Source organism: Salmo salar, chromosome ssa10 (genome assembly GCF_905237065.1).
Source record: "Salmo salar chromosome ssa10, Ssal_v3.1, whole genome shotgun sequence".
NCBI lineage: Eukaryota > Metazoa > Chordata > Actinopteri > Salmoniformes > Salmonidae > Salmo > Salmo salar.
Window position 1 is genome coordinate 106,891,249 of NC_059451.1, and position 17,910 is coordinate 106,909,158.

Below are 17,910 nucleotides of genomic sequence, written 5' to 3' on the forward strand. Positions count from 1 at the left end.
AATGATGCATACTGTCTTAATAAAACACAATTTTCCACCACCTTGCTAGTGGCTAATGCTTCTTCCAGATTGTTGGGCATCGTGTTTAGCCAATCAGGTTGCAGTCTGTTTACCCATGGTCTGAACCAATGATTTTATGTCTACACTAGATGACTGAAGGGTTGCTGTTTTGAAGCCACCGCGCCTCCATCTTGGCATTCCCCCACTATTGTAATTTTCTTTATTTTGGACGCTATAAAAATGTATATTTAGTTTTTGCCATGTTTATTCTATTACAAACACCTTAATGCATACTTTTAAATTATGTGAGTTAAACCGGGGTTTCCCAAACTGTCCTGCTCCCCCCCATTTTGTTTTTTTTCCCAAGCTAGCACTAGACAGCTGATTTCAAATAATCAAAGCTTGAGTTGGTTATTTCAATCTGCTGTGTAGCACTAGGGCAAACACCAAAACGTGCTCCCAGGGGGGGGCCCAGGACCAAGTATGGGAAACCCTGCTTTGAAGGACTGCTTCTTCTGGGGAGTGCCAATATGGCCAACCGGTGCCTTCAAAGCCTCTCATTGGCCAATGCATAGCATCAGCATAATTGGTCTGAATGCTGTGCGCAATGTCCGGAAGTAGCATTAGCCACTAGCATGGAACCTGTATGTAGGCCTACACTGGACATCGCTGAAGAAATGGCCTTTCCACCTGTCACCATACCTGCTTGTCACATCACATGAAGTATAAACTCAGCAAAAAAAGAAACGTCCTCTCACTGTCAACTGCGTTTATTTTCAGCAAACTTAACGTGTAAATATTTGTATGAACATAAGATTCAACAACTGAGACATAAACTGAACAAGTTACACAGACATGTGACTAACAGAAATTGAATAATGTGTCCCTGAACAAAGGGGGGCTCAAAATCAAAAGTGACAGTCAGTATCTGGTGTGGCCACCAGCTGCATTAAGTACTGCAGTGCATCTCCTCCTCATGGACTGCACCAGATTAGCCAGTTCTTGCTGTGAGATGTTACCCCACTCTTCCACCAAGGCACCTGCAAGTTCCCGGACATTTCTGGGGGGAATGGCCCTAGCTCTAACCCTCTGATCCAACAGGTCCCAGACGTGCTCAATGGGATTGCGATCCGGGCTCTTCGCTGGCCATGGCAGAACACTGACATTCCTGTCTTGCAGGAAATCACGCACAGAACGAGCAGTATCGCTGGTGGCATTGTCATGCTGGAGGGTCATGTCAGGATGAGCCTGCAGGAAGGGTACCACATGAGGGAGGAGGATGTCTTCCCTGTAACGCACAATGTTGAGATTGCCTGCAATGACAACAAGCTCAGTTTGATGATGCTGTGACACACCGCCCCAGACCATGACGGACCCTCCACCTCCAAATCGATCCCTCTCCAGAGTACAGGCCTCGGTGTAACGCTCATTCCTTCGACGATAAACGCAAATCCGACCATCACGCCTGGTGAGACAAATCCGCGACTCGTCAGTGAAGAGCACTTTTTGCCAGTCCTGTCTGGTCCAGCGATGGTGGGTTTGTGCCGGTGATGTCTGGTGGGGACCTGCCTTACAACAGGCCTACAAGCCCTCAGTCCAGCCTCTCTCAGCCTATTGCGGACAGTCTGAGCACTGATGGAGGAATTGTGCGTTCCTGGTGTAACTCAGGCAGTTGTTGTTGCCATCCTGTACCTGTCCCACAGGTGTGATGTTCGCATGTACCGATCCTGGGCAGGTGTTGTTACATGTGGTCTGCCACTGCGAGGATGATCAGCTGTCCGTCCTATCTCGCTGTCTTAGGCGTCTCACAGTACAGACATTGCAATTTATTGCCCTGGCCACATCTGCAGTCCTCATGCCTCCTTGCAGCATGCCTAAGGCACGTTCACACAGATGAGCAGGGACCCTGGGCATCTTTCTTTTGGTGTTTTTCAGAGTCGGTAGAAAGGCCTCTATAGTGTCCTAAATTTTCATAACTGTGACCTTAATTGCCTACCGTTGGTAAGCTGTTGGTGTCTTAACGAACGTTCCACAGGTACATGTTCAATTGTTTATGGCATGGGAAACAGTGTTTAAACCCTTTACAATGAAGACCTGTGAAGTTATTTGGATTTTTACAAATTATCTTCGAAGACAGGGTCCTGAAATTTTAATATATATATACACACACACAGTGGGGGGGAAAAGTATTTGATCCCCTGCTGATTTTGTACGTTCGCCCACTGATAAAGGATGTCTATAATTTTAATGGTAGGTTTATTTGAACAGTGAGATACAGAATAACAACAAAAATATCCAGAAAAACGCATGTCAAAAATGTTATAAATTGATTTGCATTTTAATGAGGGAAATAAATATTTGACCCCCACTCAATCAGAAAGATTTCTGGCTCCCAGGTGTCTTTTATACAGGTAATGAGCTGAGATTAGGAGCACACTCTTAAAGGGAGTGCTCCTAACCGCAGCTTGTTACCTGTAAAAAAGACACCTGTCCACAGAAGCAATCAATCAGATTCCAAACTCTCCACCATGGCCAAGACCAAAGAGCTCTCCAAGGATGTCAGGGACAAGATTGTAGACCAACACAAGGCTGGAATGGGCTACAGGACCATCGCCAAGCAGCTTGATGAGAAGGTGACAACATTTGGTGCGATTATTCGCAAATGGAAGAAACACAAAAGAACTGTCAATATCCCTCGGCCTGGGGCTCCATGCAAGATCTCACCTCATGGGGTTGCAATGATCATGAGAACGGTGAGGATTCAGCCCAGAACTACACGGGAGGATCTTGTCAATGATCTCAAGGCAGCTGGGACCATAGTTACCAAGAAAACAATTGGTAACGCACTACGTCGTGAAGGACTGAAATCCTGCTGCGCCCGCAAGGTCCCCCTGCTCAAGAATACATATACATGCCCGTCTGAAGTTTGCCAATGAACATCTGAATGATTCAGAGGACAACTGGTGAAAGTGTTGTGGTCAGATGAGACCAAAATGGAGCTCTTTGGCATTAACTCAACTTGCCCTGTTTGGAGGAGGAGGAATTCTGCCTATGACCCTAAGAACACCATCTCCACCGTCAAACATGGAGGTGTAAACATTATGCTTTGGGGGTGTTTTTCTGCTAAGGGGACAACTTCACCGCATCAAAGGGACGATGGACAGGGCCATGTACCGTCAAATCTTGGGTGAGAACATCCTTCCCTCAGCCAGGGCATTGAAAATGGGTCATGGATGGGTATTCCAGCATGACAATGACCCAAAACACACGGCCAAGGCAACAAAGGAGTGGCTCAAGTAGAAGCACATTAAGGTCCTGGAGTGGCCTAGCCAGTCTCCAGACCTTAATCCCATAGAAAATCTGTGGAGGGAGCTGAAGGTTCGAGTTGCCAAACGTCAGCCTCGAAACCTTAATGACTTGGAGAAGATCTGCAAAGAGGAGTGGGACAAAATCTCTCCTGAGATGTGTGCAAACCTGGTGGCCAACTACAAGAAACGTCTGACCTCTGTGATTGCCAACAAGGGTTTTGCCACCAAGTACTAAGTCATGTTTTGCAGAGGGGTCAAATACTTATTTCCCTCATTAAAATGCAAATAATTTTATAATATTTTTGACATGCGTTTTTCTGGATTTTTTTGTTGTTATTCTGTATCTCACTGTTAAAATAAACCTACCATTAAAATTATAGACTGATCATTTCTTTGTAAGTGGGCAAACGTACAAAATCAGCAGGGGATCAAATACTCCCCCCCCCCCACTGTATATACACACACCCACAAGCTGATCCAATTGAATAGGTAAGCTATGGGGTGGTATGGTTTTGCTGTTGGTTAAAAGTGCATTTTGGCTGAGCAAAATTTTATCTGCAGAATTTTTCATTGGATATTGTTGTTGGTGAAATTTGCATAACCAAAAGTACTGGGCTCAGCTCTGCCTGGCTCTCATTTGGCAGCCTAATTTAACTCCTGTTAAGTAACACACGAGAATGGGCATGTGTAGTGTCAGCAGAGATGAAAGAGGAAGCAAGACACTCCAATCTTAAAAAAGAACAAAAACAATTTGAGTAGAGGGAAAGTCCATGAACTAAGTAGACCAGACCCAGCTGCAATAGAGCTCATCAGCATATAGGCCGAAAAAACATTAAAAAAACATGTTTACAAAAAAATAAAACATTTGGGGTGGAGAAAATCTGCTTTAATATTGCAAATTGTGTGGCTTCCATCAATGTAATTGTCTGCATCATTTCCAAACCTCCATATTTATTTTGTAAATACAGTGCATTTGGAAAGTATTCAGAACCCTTGACTTTTTCCACATGTTGTTACTTTACAGCCTTATTCTAAAATGGATTAATTTGTATTTTTCCCTCAATCTACACACAATACTCCATATTGACAAAGCAAAAACAGGTTTTTAGAATTTTTTGCTAATGTATAAATACAAAAAAACTGATCACATTTGCATAAATATTCAGACCCTTTACTCAGTACTTTATTGAAGCAACTTTCGCAGCGATTACAGCCTTGAGTATTCTTGGGTATGACGCTACAAGCTTTGCACAACTGTATTTGGGGATTTTCTCCCAATTTTCTCTGCAGATCCTCTCAAGCGCTGTCAGGATGGATAGGGACCGTTGCTGCACAGCTATTTTCAGGTCTCTCTAGAGATGTTTGATCAGGTTCAAGTCTGGGCTCTGGCTGGGCCACTCAAGTACATTCAGAGACTTGTCCCAAAGCCACTTTTGTGTTGTGTTAGCTGTGCGCTTAGGGTCGTTGTCCTGTTGGAAGGTGAACCTATGCCCCAGTCTGAGGTCCTGAGCACTCTGGAGTAGGTTTTCATCAAGAGTCTCTCTGAACTTTGCTCCGTTCATCTTTCCTTCGATCCTGACTAGTCTCCCAGTTCCTGCCACTGAAAACATCCCCACAGCATGATGCTGCCACCACCATGCTTCACCGTAGGGATGGTGCCAGGTTTCCTCCAGATGTGAAGCTTGGCTTTTAGGCCAAGAGTTCAATCTTGGTTTCATCAGACCAGAAAATCTTGTTTCTCATGGTCTAAGAGTCCTTTAGTTGACTTTTGGCAAACTACAAGAAGGCTGTCATGTGCCTTTTACTGAGGAGTGGCTTCCGTCTGGCCACACTACCATAAAGGCCTGATTGGTGGAGTGCTGCGGAGATGGTTGTCCTTCTGGAAGGTTCCCCCATCTCTACAGAGGAACTCTGGAGCTCTGTCGGAGCGGGCATCGGGTTCTTCGTCACCTCCCTGACCAAGGCCCTTCTCCCTCGATTGCTCAGTTTGGCCGCGTGGCCAGCTCTAGGAATAGTCTTGGTGGTTCCAAACTTATTCCATTTAAGAATGATGGAGTCCACTGTATTCTTGGACCTTCAATGCTGCAGAAATTGTTTGGTACCCTTCCTCAGATCTGTGCCTCGACACATCTGTCTCGGAGCTCTACGGACAATTCCTTCGACCTCGAGGCTTGGTTTTTGCTCTGACGTAGTGTCAACTGTGGGACCTTATATAGACAGTTGTGTGCCTTTCCAAATATTGTCCAGTCAATTGAATTTACAAAAGGTGGACTTCAAGTTGTAGAAACATCTCAAGGATGATCAATGGAAAACATTTTTGTATACATTTGCAAAAATGTCATTATGGGGTATTGTGTATAGATTGATGAGTAAAACAATTAATTGAATCTACTTCAGAATAAGGCTGTAACGTAACAAAATGTGAAAAAGTCAAGGGGTCTGAATAAGTTCCGAATGCACTGTGTGTATATATGTCAGTGGATAATAATGGCTGGAATGGAGTAAATGGAATGGAATTAAACGTGGTTCCCATGTGGTTGATTCCATTCCATTGACCCCATTCTGTTATCATGAGCTATCCTCCCCTAGCGAGAACTGCTACAAGTTGTGTTTCGAATTGGTGATGTAGTTAGTCTGTCGGCTGAAATGCCACGTTCTCCTCAGGCAACGGCCCATTCGCACTGGCACACACCACACAGCACCACAGACATGCACTGAAAGCATAGCCGCCGGAAGTAGTTTGGGGGTGCTGCTATTTTTTTCTTCGGGGGGTTTCCTGCGCCCCAAACTAATTCCAGCTGATATTTTTTTTTTTTAAATGTATTTAACCTTTATTTAACTAGACAAGTCAGTTAAGAACAAATTCTTATTTACAATAACGGCCTACCCCGGCCAAATCCGGACGACGCTGGGCCAATTATGCGCCGCCCTACACTCTAAAAATGAGGGGTTCAACAAGGGTTCTTCTAAGATCCTCAAAGTTCTTCGAAGAACCTTTGGGTTCTTGGCACTGAAAATTCCCCCCAAACGGTTCTCCCAAGAACCCGAGGTGGGGTTCATCGAGGAACCTCCTTAGTTGGTGGGGGTTCTTGCAGGAACCTAACTGCCCAATTGAAACATTGTGATTTGAAAGAACAGCAGGTGGCAGGCACTAACTGAAAAATGTTAAGATCTCCTCAATTTAAGGTAAGGTTTGTCCCTTGAATGATCTAAATTGATATTGTTTCATGATGAAACCATCTATCTTTTCCTATTTGTGCCAATCTTTCTAAAACAGAAAATGGACACAATTCAATGTATACCAATCAACAAAGAGGTAAGAGTATGTAGGCTATAAGAATATGTTGAAGGCTATATGTATTGCGAGCAGATGACTGAACTGCTCACTTTTGTGTCTGTGTCTGCAGGTATACAGACAAGGAGGCATACAAAAGTACAGTTGAAGTCGGAAATGTACATACACCTTAGCCAAATACATTTACACTGGGTGTTTCACAATTCCTGACATTTAATTATTGTAAAAATGCCCTGTCTTAGGTCAGTTAGGATCACCACTTTATTTTAAGAATGTGAAATGTCAGAATAATAGTAGAGAGAATGATTTATTTCAGCTTTTATTTCTTTTATCACATTCCCAGTGGGTCAGAAGTTTACATACACTCAATTGGTATTTGGTAGCATTGCCTTAAATTGTTTAACTTGGGTCAAATGTTTCAGGTAGCCTTCCAAAAGCTTCCCACAATAACTTGGGTGAATTTTGGCCCATTCCTCCCGACAGAGCTGGTGTAACTGAGTCAGGTTTGTAGGCCTCCTTGCTCGCGCACACTTTTTCAGTTCTGCCCACAATTTTCTATAGGGATGAGGTCAGGGCTTTGTGGTGGCCACGCCAATACATTGACTTTGTTGTCCTTAAGCCATTTTGCCACAACTTTGGAAGTATGCTTGGGGTCATTGTCCAAGCTTTAACTTCCTGACTGATGTCTTGAGATGTTGCTTCAATATATCCACATAATTTTATTTCCTCATGATGCCATCTATTTTGTTCTATGTGGGGGGTTAAATGCCTTGATCAAGGGCACAACGGCAGGAGGTGGTAGGTCTACATGGGATCAGACACAGCAGCTTTCCAGTGTCAATAATGCTTACGTTTCAAGTAGGCAATAACAAATAGTTATGAAAATTTGGTTAAAAGTCATGGAAAATGTATACAAACCGTTAACATTGAATAATCAGAAGTCTCTATAGCATAATTCCACTGTGAATTCGGTGAACATAGTCTAATGGACCGACTTGGAGAACAGGTCCTGCACTTCTTCCATCCCAAGTCAACCACGGGATATGACGTGTACCACTGTTTTAGGAAGTGAGTAAGAGTAATGCTGCGTTCATGTCATACTCGGAAACTCGGAAATGTCAGACTTGCTAACTGGTCCTGCCCTCATCATGTTATCAAGTCGGACATTTCGAGTTTCCTATTTCCGACTAATACGTGAACGCGGCATTACACTTTCAGGCTACAGAACTGAAAACTGAGAAGTGTTATAGAATAGAGCAATATAGGAGTACCCATTCATCACTTCACTTTCACGGACAGGTTTGTTCAGTGGTGAGATACTCGTTCTAATAACAATTAATGTTCATAACACTGGCAAAATATGTATGCTATTATCAATGTATCCAGTGTTCAGTGTGAACGTGCAGCTGTTACTTTGTTACACTTTAGAATTGCAGGCTTGAGGCACACCACTTTAACGTTTACCAAATGTTACATTGGTGTTAGATACATTGTAGATACATTGAAATCGCCAACGCGTCAAACTTTCGCGTAGCCCTTTAAACTGAACAACATAAAAGGTGACCGGCTGAAGCAGGCAATGTGTCAGGTTTATAAAAAGTCTGTATTCGTTTAAATATCTTGATCATAACTGCAAACTAACAAAAACACGATAAGGCATCAAACGTATTCACAACAAGTAAACTACATAATCCGTGAATCACAAAGCAGGTTTGTTGACACCGACAGCTGGTGGTGGTGCTACTCTCTTTGTCCACGTCCACCACGGTGCACTAAACTAGCCTACTTACAGATAAATACTGCAATTGCGGACAAAACTATATCAAATAAATGATTTGTGCATTTATGTATCAAATTCAGACCTAAATGCAGCCTGACAGTATGACATCCTGAAGACCCTATCCTCTAAATATACATATTAAATCATATTCATAGAAAATATGGGAAATATCTCTTATGGGAAATAGACCTCTTAAGCTATTGGCTGAACTGGACATTTTTTGTTTGTTTAAAGAGAAACTAAATGTTCTGAGGAAGCAAGCATAAGAAAGTAATAATGAGGAAGTGGAAAAAACATTGATTTCTATCCTATGTTCTGTAAACAGGTGCAGTAGGCTTACACTAAACACCAAGCTCTGTTGAACCTATTTTCCCACTAGATGAGTTCGTCTTATCACATGTTTCTTTCTCCTTCAAGCCTATCTATTCAGTGTTGACCAACATTGATTAGCCACACCTTCACCATGTTGCACTGGCCAGAGAACCACCAGGTGGCTGTGGTGTCAGTCCTGCTGTGCTGGTTGACCCTGTGCTGGTGCAGCCCTGACCCCAGGCTCAGAGAGTCTCTGATGCAGCAGGAGGCCTCCCGGCAGACAGGGGGCAGACTGCTGCTGACAGAGGCAGAGCTGCGGCTCAGTGCACAGCTGCACAAACTGAAGGAGCAGGAGATGAAGAGCTCAGACTTCCCTCCTGCCTTGCACTTCTTCAAGGCGAAGCCACTCATCCAGCGCAGCCTCATCTACAGCCTACTGCAGAGGATGCCCAAAGGTACACCGGATCCCAAATGGACCCGTACCCCTGTCCCCTTTGCATTTGTGATAAACTGAGAGGATACTTGTAAGCAAATATGGCACATATATAATGTACTTCATTGTAAGCCACACAGCAGTGGAGGCTGCTGAGGGGATAATGACTCATAATAATGGCCGGAATGGAGCAAATGTAATGGTATCAAACACATGGAAACCATGTGTTTTGTGTATTTGATACCATTCCACTGATTCCGCTCCAGTCATTACCACAAGCCCGTTCTGCCCAATAAAGGTGCCACCAACCTCCTGTTTCACACAGGTTACGATGATATCCTCCTCTGATCTGTTTTAGGAGCAGCACTTCATGTCCATGACTTCTCCATGGTGGGAGTGGAGTGGCTGGTAAGGAATGTGACGTACCGGCCACATTGCTACATGTGCATTACAGAGGACCAGTCAGTTCGGTTACTCTTCTCCTCTGGTCAGCCCAAACCAAAACCTCAGTGCTCTTCTTGGATGCTGCTGGAGTCCCTGAGGGCCAAAACAGGCAATACCACTGACCTTGACAATAGGTAGGAAGTAGGAACATTTGTCATTATATACCTGGGATAGGATAAAGTAATCCTTCTAACCCCCCCCCTTAAAAGATTTAGATGCACTATTGTAAAGTGGTTGTTCCACTGGATATTATAGGTGAATGCACCAATTTGTAAGTCGCTCTGGTTAAGAGCGTCTGCTAAATGACTAAAATGTAAAAATGTAAAATGTATACAGTGCATTCGGAAAGTATTCAGACCCCTTGACTTTTACACATTTTGTTAGGTTACAGCCTTATTCTAAAATAGTTTTTTCCCCCTCATCAATCTACACACAATACCCCATAATGACAAAGCAAAAACAGGTTACTTTTTTTGTTGTTGCTAATTTATACAAATAAAATAAATATCACATTTGCATAATTATTCAGACCCTTAACTCAGTACTTTGTTGAAGCATCTTTGGCAGCGATTACAGCCTTGAGTCTTCTTGGGGATGACGCTACAAGCTTGGCACACCTGTACTTGGGGAGTTTCACCCATTCTTCTCTGCAGATCCTCTCAAGCTCTGTCAGGTTGGATGGGGAGCGTTGCTGCACAGCTATTTTCAGGTCGCTCCAAAGATGTTAGATCGGGTTCAAGTCCGGGCCCTGGCCACTCAAGGACATTCAGAGACTTGTCCTGAAGCCACTCCTGCTTTGTCTTGGCTGTGTGCTTAGGGTTGTTGTCCTGTAGGAAGGTGAATCCCAGTCTGAAGTCCTGTTTTCTTCAAGGATCTCTCTGTACTTTGCTCCGTTCATCTTTCCCCCGATTCCGACAAGTCTCCCAGTCCCTGCCACTGAAAAACAACCCCACAGCATGATGCTGCCACCACCATGCTTCACCGTAGGTAGGTGCCAGGTTTTCTTCAGACATGACACTTTGCATTCAGGCCAAAGAGTTTAATATTGGTTTCATCAGACCAGAGAATCTTGTTTCTCATGGTCTGAGAATCTTTAGGTGCCTTTTGGCAAACTCCAAGCGGGCTGTCATGTGCCTTTTACTGAGGAGTGGCTTCCGTCTGGCCACTGTACCATAAAGGCCTGATTGGTGGAGTGCTGCGGAGATGGTTGTCCTTCTGGAAGGTTCTCCCATCTCCACAGAGGAACTCTAGAGCTCTGTCAGAGTGACCATCGGGTTCTTGGTCACCTCCCTGACCAAGGCCCTTCTACCCCGATTACTCAGTTTGGCCGGGCGGCTAGCTCTAGGAATAGCCTTGGTGGTTCCAAACTTCTTCCATTTAAGAATGATGGAGGCCACTTTTTTCTTGGTGCCTTCAATGCTGCAGAAATGTACCCTTCCCCAGATCTGTGCCTTGATACAATCCCTTCTCGGCATTCCTCATGACTTGGTTTTCACTCTGACTTGCACTGTCAACTGTGGGACCTTATATAGACAGTTGTGTGCCTTTTCAAATCATGTCAAACGAATTGAATTTACCACAGGTGGACTCCAATCAAGTTGTAGAAACATCTCAAGGATGATCAATGTAAACAGGATGCACCTGAGTTAAATTTCGAGTCTCGTTGCAAAGGGTCTGAATACTTTCCGAAGGCAATGTATGTCATTCAATATGTCAAATGACATGTATATGTCATTAAATGTCATTATATATTATGTCATTTATATGTCATGGTCATACATCACATAAGTATCTCTCTGGGGGAATACAGACAAAATTAGATTTTCTATTTGACTCATCACTTTCAAATTGTATGCACTCTCCAACAACCTGGTTGTTTAATCTGTGCAGCCTCATCCGCAACCTTACACTCTTCACTGAGGACCCAGAGGATGCCTATCCCAGCCAAGATGCCGTTTGGAAAAGGTTTGAGCAGACGTTCACTTCGGCTTGGGGACTAGTCACCTACGCTCCTGTGTTCAAGGACTATTACTATGAGGGCCTGAGGCAGTTCTACATGGATAGTATCATGTATCTGGAGCTGAGGGCTTTGCTTCCAGAGGTAGACAACACATACAGATACATGTTTATTGTTCCAACCGTGTGATATGAGTTCAGTTGTGTGATAAAGTTGTTAAGATTATTCCATACACAATTGAGTTGACCAGTCATTTTCAAGGTTTAACCAGGATGTATTGTCTATACATAAGAGGTTGTATAATTCTTACATGTTTGTTACTAATACACAGACATACGAGCTGGATGGGAGCACACATGACAGTGCCTGGGGCCTCAAGACCTATCAGGACGTGACCAGGCAGTTTGTGTCAGAGCACCCAGACTTCCTGGGAGCTCGTGTCATCTTCACTGTGCACAGGTGAAGGAGATGCACCTGATCAGTGTAAAGGTGGAATTAGAATCATGGGCCCTCTAACAGTTGTACAAGGATTAGTTTATTTAAAAACTATACAGAATTAAAGGAAGAATGAGAAGAACAAAACACGTCATATTAATGTTGAGATTGAATGTACTTTGGGAATCTATGTTTGTCTAAGGCGGCTGAATGCGTCAATGGCATGGAAGGCAGTGGAGGAGGCTATGAACCTACAGAAAGCCTTTCCAGAGATCATGGCTGGATTTGACCTAGTAGGTACATCCTTAGTCACAAGACTCCTTAAAACTGTTTCATTTCTCTCAGGAAATTATCTAAAGTTGATATGGACTTCATTTATTTATTACTAGATAGGTTTATTAAAAAATAGGTATAGGCTGTGGAGGGTGATGTTGACATGTCTGATGTTCTCGTCTGGTACTAGGTGGGTCGGGAAGATAGTGGAAGACCCCTCTGGTACTTCAAGGAGGCCTTGTCTCTGCCAGGCGAGAGAGGAGTCAACCTTCCATTCTTCTTCCACGCAGGAGAGACTGGTGAGCACATGAACCTTTCCACCTTATCTGAAGTGTTCATATTTAGGCTATACTCATGGAATGGGCCTATGATTTCTTAATCTGGCCCTGGTTAGGGGCCCGGATAGCACTAACTCTGATGGAATAAGACTTTATAGCCAATACTCCCTATTTTGTGTTGTTGAGAATGAAGTTTATACAGTACAGATAAGTGTTTACTACAGTCTACATTGATGGACTGTCATTTGCAGATGAAGAGGGCACTGATGTGGATGGGAACCTACTGGATGCTTTACTGTTCAACACGTCTCGCATCGGCCATGGCTTTGCCCTGCTGCGCCACCCTGTGGCCAAGGCCCTCTCTAGGGGGAAAGGGGTGGCTGTAGAGGTGTGCCCCATCTCCAACCAGGTAGGGCATTATCACTGTCACCACACTCACATGTTGATGAACGATTAAGACACCTCGATCTGTGGATGGGCAGCTAAGGGGTAGATTGTATCTGCATCTTCATTGAAACTCTTCATTTTGGGGCTCCCGAGTGGCGCAGCGGTCTAAGGCACTGCATCTCAGTGCCAGAGGCGTCACTACAGACACTCGGGAGGGTCTGTAGTAATTGAACATTTTTCTTCAGGTACTGAAACTGGTCTCAGACCTGCGGAATCACCCAGCTGCTGTTCTGATGTCAGAGGGCCATCCCCTGGTGATCAGTTCAGACGACCCTGCCATGTTTGGAGCTTCTGGCCTCTCCCATGATTTTTACGAGGCGTTTGTGGGTTTAGGTGGAATGAACTCTCACATAGGAACGCTCAAGGAACTGGCCATGAACTCCATCAGGTGAGGCCAAGCTAGCAGGTCCAGGCACCGTACAATATTGGTGGAATAACCTGTACTAGTTTAGCTACTTGCAACCATTTATGCCATTGTAGGGTAAGGATTCTGACTTTAAAATGTTTTATGTCCCAGGTACAGCTCTCTGTCGCCACAGCTGAAGGAGAAAGCATTGGATTTGTGGCAGAGAAAATGGGACAAGTTTGTCTCAGAGAACTCACAATAGAGTCCTGCTGGAGCAGAGTCTGGGGCAGAAGAGTGGTCATTCGGACGCTGACTGTGACAGTGGGATCACCCCAGTCTGTGAGCCTGTTGCTTGTGCCCCATAGGAAGGGAATGATATTTGGCATGCTGGTCCCAAATGGACACACAATTAGAAATGTTGTTCAAAATTCAGACAAGGGAAAGGATGTAGGTGTTATTGAAACAATTTTTGGTATTTTTCTTTGCCTACGAAGCTGTAGACAGTTTGGCAAATTGGGTTGAGAAGGAAAAAGAGAACGTTCCTATCGCCCTCACATGGATAGGGTGTGTATAACACTCCTGTAAGAAATCAATCAGCAGACCACACTGCTGTCAACTCCTACAAAATGGAGGCCCCTGACAGAAGTTGTGTACACTAGTCAAGGAGTCATGAAGGAAGCTGTTTTTTCTCACAAAGGCATTTGATCATTATTATTTCAGTGGCAGAGAATTGTATTTGCACTGTAATCGTGAATTCAAGGAGACTCTACATGGTAATAGAGCACTGTGAGAAAAGGCTTACACTGAATGAACCGACCAGCTAGTCTTTGATTTCTTTAATAGCATTTTATGCTGGTAATGTGATTTTAAATGGAGAACATGTGCATTTGTACAGATTTAATTCATTATACAGATACTCTTATTTTAACAAGGGACACGTTATGACAAATGCATGCAGAACAGTAGGCAATGCCTTATTCATACACACTTTTCTATGAAGACTTTTGATTGTATTTTTTTTAGTTGTGAAATAGTTTTGAATTATGGGAAGGAAAACATCAGATTTGTTCATTTTTCCTTTGTTATAAGTTATTTATCTACTTTCACTTTTTAATACAAGAAACATTTCTCCATAATAGTCTAATAATGCATGGCATAGTAAGGCCCTGTCATCCTTTATCGACTGCTGGTGTTGAACTGGGAGAAGTAACTGTCATCTGGGATGTTAGTATACACCTTCTCCAAATACTTTTTCCTGAAAAGAGAAGAATGCATTGGTCTAGAACTGATATCAAGAACAAAACTGTAGGCATTTGATATGTCGTCTATGCAGTGCTATGGGCAGGTCAACAAGCTCTAGGGCTGGATTCAATCTGTATCGCGGAAGATCACAGTAAATATTGCATATGTCTGTCTGCTCAATCGCAAATCACCTTTACATTTTAACGCTGAATGCAGTCTGAACATTGTCTTTAAATTTAGAACGATAACGCGGATCTTCCGCAAAACGGATTGAATTGAGCTCCTAGTTGATCATTTGTGTGTCCATTAACTGTGCTAATCTTGTTGATCAGTTTCTTCTGCACAATTTAATTATTTCTGAGCACAGAAGTGTTAAAGAAAATATTTTCAAAATAATGTGTGACAAACAATGATGCTGTACGGTAATGAAGCCCGACAGTACAACATCAAACAAAGCGAAAGGTATACAGCTGTGTCCATGTGTCTAAACCTTAACATATGGAAAGTGTTACTGTTCACGGTGGGCCTCAGCCAGCTGTGCGTTGGTGTTGTCCTGGGTGCGACGGAGCTGCTTGTTGATGCGGGCCTGCTGTCTCTCCATTAGTAGGGCGGTTCGAGCCGAGGCCACACGGAAGCGGTCCTGCTGGAGCTCCTCCTGCTGCTGCTCAGCCTGAATTCTCTGCACAACCAAACATGAAGGTCAACACTATTTATGGGTGTTGCGATCTACGCTCGCTTTTTGTCCTCTTTCAGAAGATAGAGTGCAACATACTGCAATGAAAACATCTCTGCTCAAGGTAAACAATGTAGATGTACCCTCTTCTCATCTATCTGTTGCTGCTGGCAGTTGATGATGTGCCGCAGCTGCTCGTCTGTGAGGCCCTTGTAGCTGTCGGGCCGGAGGCGGGGCAGACCCAGCACACTGATGCCCTGCTCCTGGCTCTCACTCAGCAGCTCCCCCTGCAGCTGGTTCAGGATGTCTGTCCTGTTGTTCTCCTCCTGCTGCTGCCACTCCTTCCAACGCTTCTCTGCATTCTCTGCTGCCTGGGAAGAGACAGACAAAATATCACACAGTTGACATGACAGAATTACATTGTTCAAATCACAGGAATCACACCACACATGGTTAGATAGTACTATCAGTACTCTCAATCCTAAGAACTTACCTTTGCCAGTTTGACAACCGCACCAGGTAAAGTATAATGACTCACCTTTGTCAGATTGAAATTCTTTGTAGCGAGGGCTACGGTTCTCCTCCTCTCCTCCTCAATTTTTTGGAGCTGGAGAGCTTTGTTGTCCAGGTCCACTCTGTCCTGGTCATACTGCTGCTCTGCAAGGGTGAGGCAGGGACAGAGATTGTTTTGAGAGGAGGCAGTGAGTGTATCAGTGTCTAGCATCAGGACAGGTTGTGTTGGGTTGTAACCTACCTTCCTGTCTCTGCTGGTGTCGCGCTGTGGCCAGCTCATGCTGCTGCTGGACGGACCACTCTCTGAGCTGCTTCTGCTGCTTCTTCAGCCTCCCCTGGCTGTCTGAGTCCTCGCCCACCAGCCCCGGCAGCATCTGGATCCCCTCCTGACCTTTAATTTTGTCCGGGTTGCTCAAGTCATACTCTCGCCGACTCCACCGTGGCTGGAAGTTCAATCGGAAGTTCTCTATGGCTCCCTGCAGCAGACGCTCATCCTTAAGTTGGCATTGATCAAGTAGACAAGCGGCCTTGTCGTTGCGCACTGCATCTGCAGCTAGAGGGCATGCATTCCAGCGACATATGACACTAGCTAACAGATTGGATCAATAAAACCTTGGTCGCATTGGAGCTTACTGTATGTATGGAAGCTTATATAGAGCTGTCAGGACTCCCATTCTGTATTTTATTGCACTTACCATATGCTTTAAGTGACTCTGCCTCTGCCTGTTCTTTTTTCTTTCTTTCATTCACTTGGGAATCAAGAGCCTCTTTATCTATCTGTGAGGAACAGAAAAGTGTGACAAACATGTCTTCACAACTGAATTAACATGAGTGTTGTGATGTTACAGTTGCAACACAGATTATCCATTATATTGACCAGACCAGATACTCAAGTGGTCGCTGTAACAATGAAAATAAGTCTTCAAAAATGGAAGGCAGAGGGAGGATCAGGTGTTGCCATTCTAGCCAATGAGAGGGCAGATACGTGCGTTAACTCTGATATAGAGCAGTGTTGCCAACTTAGTGACTTTGTCGCTATATTTAGCGAGTATTCACACCCTTCTAGCGACACATTTTCAAAAAAGCGACTAGCGACAAATCTAGCAACTTTTTCTGGTGTTATTGGAGACTCTGTGAAAGCACGTATCGTTCTTACTCTTCTCAACGAGCAGCGGGTGCTGCCGTGGGCCCCACCCCTGTCCCAAAGCACTCACAGGCGGCCCAGTCCTCACGCAGCAGTCCCTCCCAGCTGCAGTCAGAGCAGGAGATGTTCACCCCTCCGCGTCCAGACTGCAAATGAATCGCGCATGCGGGAAGCCGCTGCTGGCTGATCCCGCCCTGGCGGGATGTAAATGTAAAAAACTAAACTAAAAAACTAAAATAAGTAACTCCGTTAGAGTCTCTCTTTTGGGTCACTTTTGCCAGTCCCAAGCACGGATAAAGGAGGAGGGTTGGAATTGTGACGACAAAAAAAAAAAAATCATGAATCGACAGAAGTTCATTTGTAGTTCTAAACATATTTAGTTTTTTTTTTTTTACTCACTTTTTCTCTCCCAAGACGTTATTCCTCTCTCCTACAGTCCATCACAATTACATGCACATGGCCAATTAGGCAAATTGTGTGATGACGTCATTTAGCGACTTCTAGGACAGCCAATAGCTACTTTCCTTACTGAGGAGTTGGCAACACTGATGTCACGTATCAGTACACTCGTAGATCAAATAAGCCTCACGTAGCAAACAAGCCATTACATTTTTTGTTGACCAAATTCGACACTCATATGACCATACAAAAACTCATCGCTTGGTGAGCGAAAAAACTAAACGCCAATTGCTGGAGAAGACAAACTTACCCCAATCGTTCTAACTTTAGCATTGAAAATCCTATCTTGACGTTGCATCTCTCGATTACGCCTCCTCTCCAAACTAGCCGCAGCAATGCGGTCCGAAAGTAATTCAGCATTGTACATTTTTCAATCTTCCCTTAGTCTCGCTGTGGTGAGAATCAAATGACCAGGGCTAGAATGCACTCTGCAAACATATCCGTTGCTAAGCTACCCGACATTCGGATACCTATCCTGCGGTTCACAACCAAGTGGGAGTGGTAATTACCAGTTGAATGCATTCAAGTGCATTGAACTCGTTGAAAAAAATCCGATTGGCTAATGGCCAAC

General features: G+C 44.1%; 2 protein-coding genes across 4 annotated transcripts; one reads left to right on the top strand and one right to left on the bottom strand.

The window, feature by feature from the left end:
- The first annotated feature begins 7,735 nt into the window (after nt 1–7,735).
- ada2 (adenosine deaminase 2) lies at nt 7,736–14,385 on the top strand. Its single transcript, XM_014125239.2, has 10 exons — nt 7,736–7,914; nt 8,801–9,150; nt 9,487–9,706; nt 11,463–11,673; nt 11,861–11,988; nt 12,167–12,257; nt 12,428–12,536; nt 12,767–12,924; nt 13,148–13,350; nt 13,480–14,385. Exons 2-10 carry the CDS (start codon nt 8,847–8,849, stop codon nt 13,568–13,570), a joined length of 1,515 nt encoding a protein of 504 aa, XP_013980714.1. The 5' UTR covers nt 7,736–7,914; nt 8,801–8,846; the 3' UTR covers nt 13,571–14,385.
- ribc2 (RIB43A domain with coiled-coils 2) lies at nt 14,130–17,841 on the bottom strand. 3 transcript variants are annotated; one of them, XM_014125242.2, is made up of 7 exons: nt 17,590–17,841; nt 16,432–16,513; nt 15,978–16,289; nt 15,762–15,880; nt 15,367–15,594; nt 15,063–15,229; nt 14,130–14,563 (listed from the first exon to the last, which is right to left on the bottom strand). In XM_014125242.2, exons 1-7 carry the CDS (start codon nt 17,704–17,706, stop codon nt 14,485–14,487), a joined length of 1,104 nt encoding a protein of 367 aa, XP_013980717.2. In that variant the 5' UTR covers nt 17,707–17,841; the 3' UTR covers nt 14,130–14,484. The 3 variants fall into 3 exon arrangements, with proteins under 3 accessions (XP_013980717.2, XP_045544299.1, XP_045544300.1); XM_045688343.1 differs by lacking the exon at nt 17,590–17,841 and adding an exon at nt 17,280–17,537; XM_045688344.1 differs by lacking the exon at nt 17,590–17,841 and adding an exon at nt 16,893–17,190.
- Nucleotides 17,842–17,910: the final 69 nt, after the last annotated feature.

Coding starts and splice junctions, on each gene's coding strand:
- ada2 (XM_014125239.2), top strand. CDS start 8,847: ATGTTGCACTGGCCAGAGAACCACCAGGTGGCTGTGGTGTCAGTCCTG. Junction 9,707..11,462: donor ACCACTGACCTTGACAATAG/GTAGGAAGTAGG, acceptor TAATCTGTGCAG/CCTCATCCGCAACCTTACAC. Junction 11,989..12,166: donor GTCATCTTCACTGTGCACAG/GTGAAGGAGATG, acceptor TGTTTGTCTAAG/GCGGCTGAATGCGTCAATGG.
- ribc2 (XM_014125242.2), bottom strand. CDS start 17,706: ATGTACAATGCTGAATTACTTTCGGACCGCATTGCTGCGGCTAGTTTG. Junction 15,881..15,977: donor ACACCAGCAGAGACAGGAAG/GTAGGTTACAAC, acceptor TCACCCTTGCAG/AGCAGCAGTATGACCAGGAC. Junction 15,230..15,366: donor AACAGATAGATGAGAAGAGG/GTACATCTACAT, acceptor TTGGTTGTGCAG/AGAATTCAGGCTGAGCAGCA.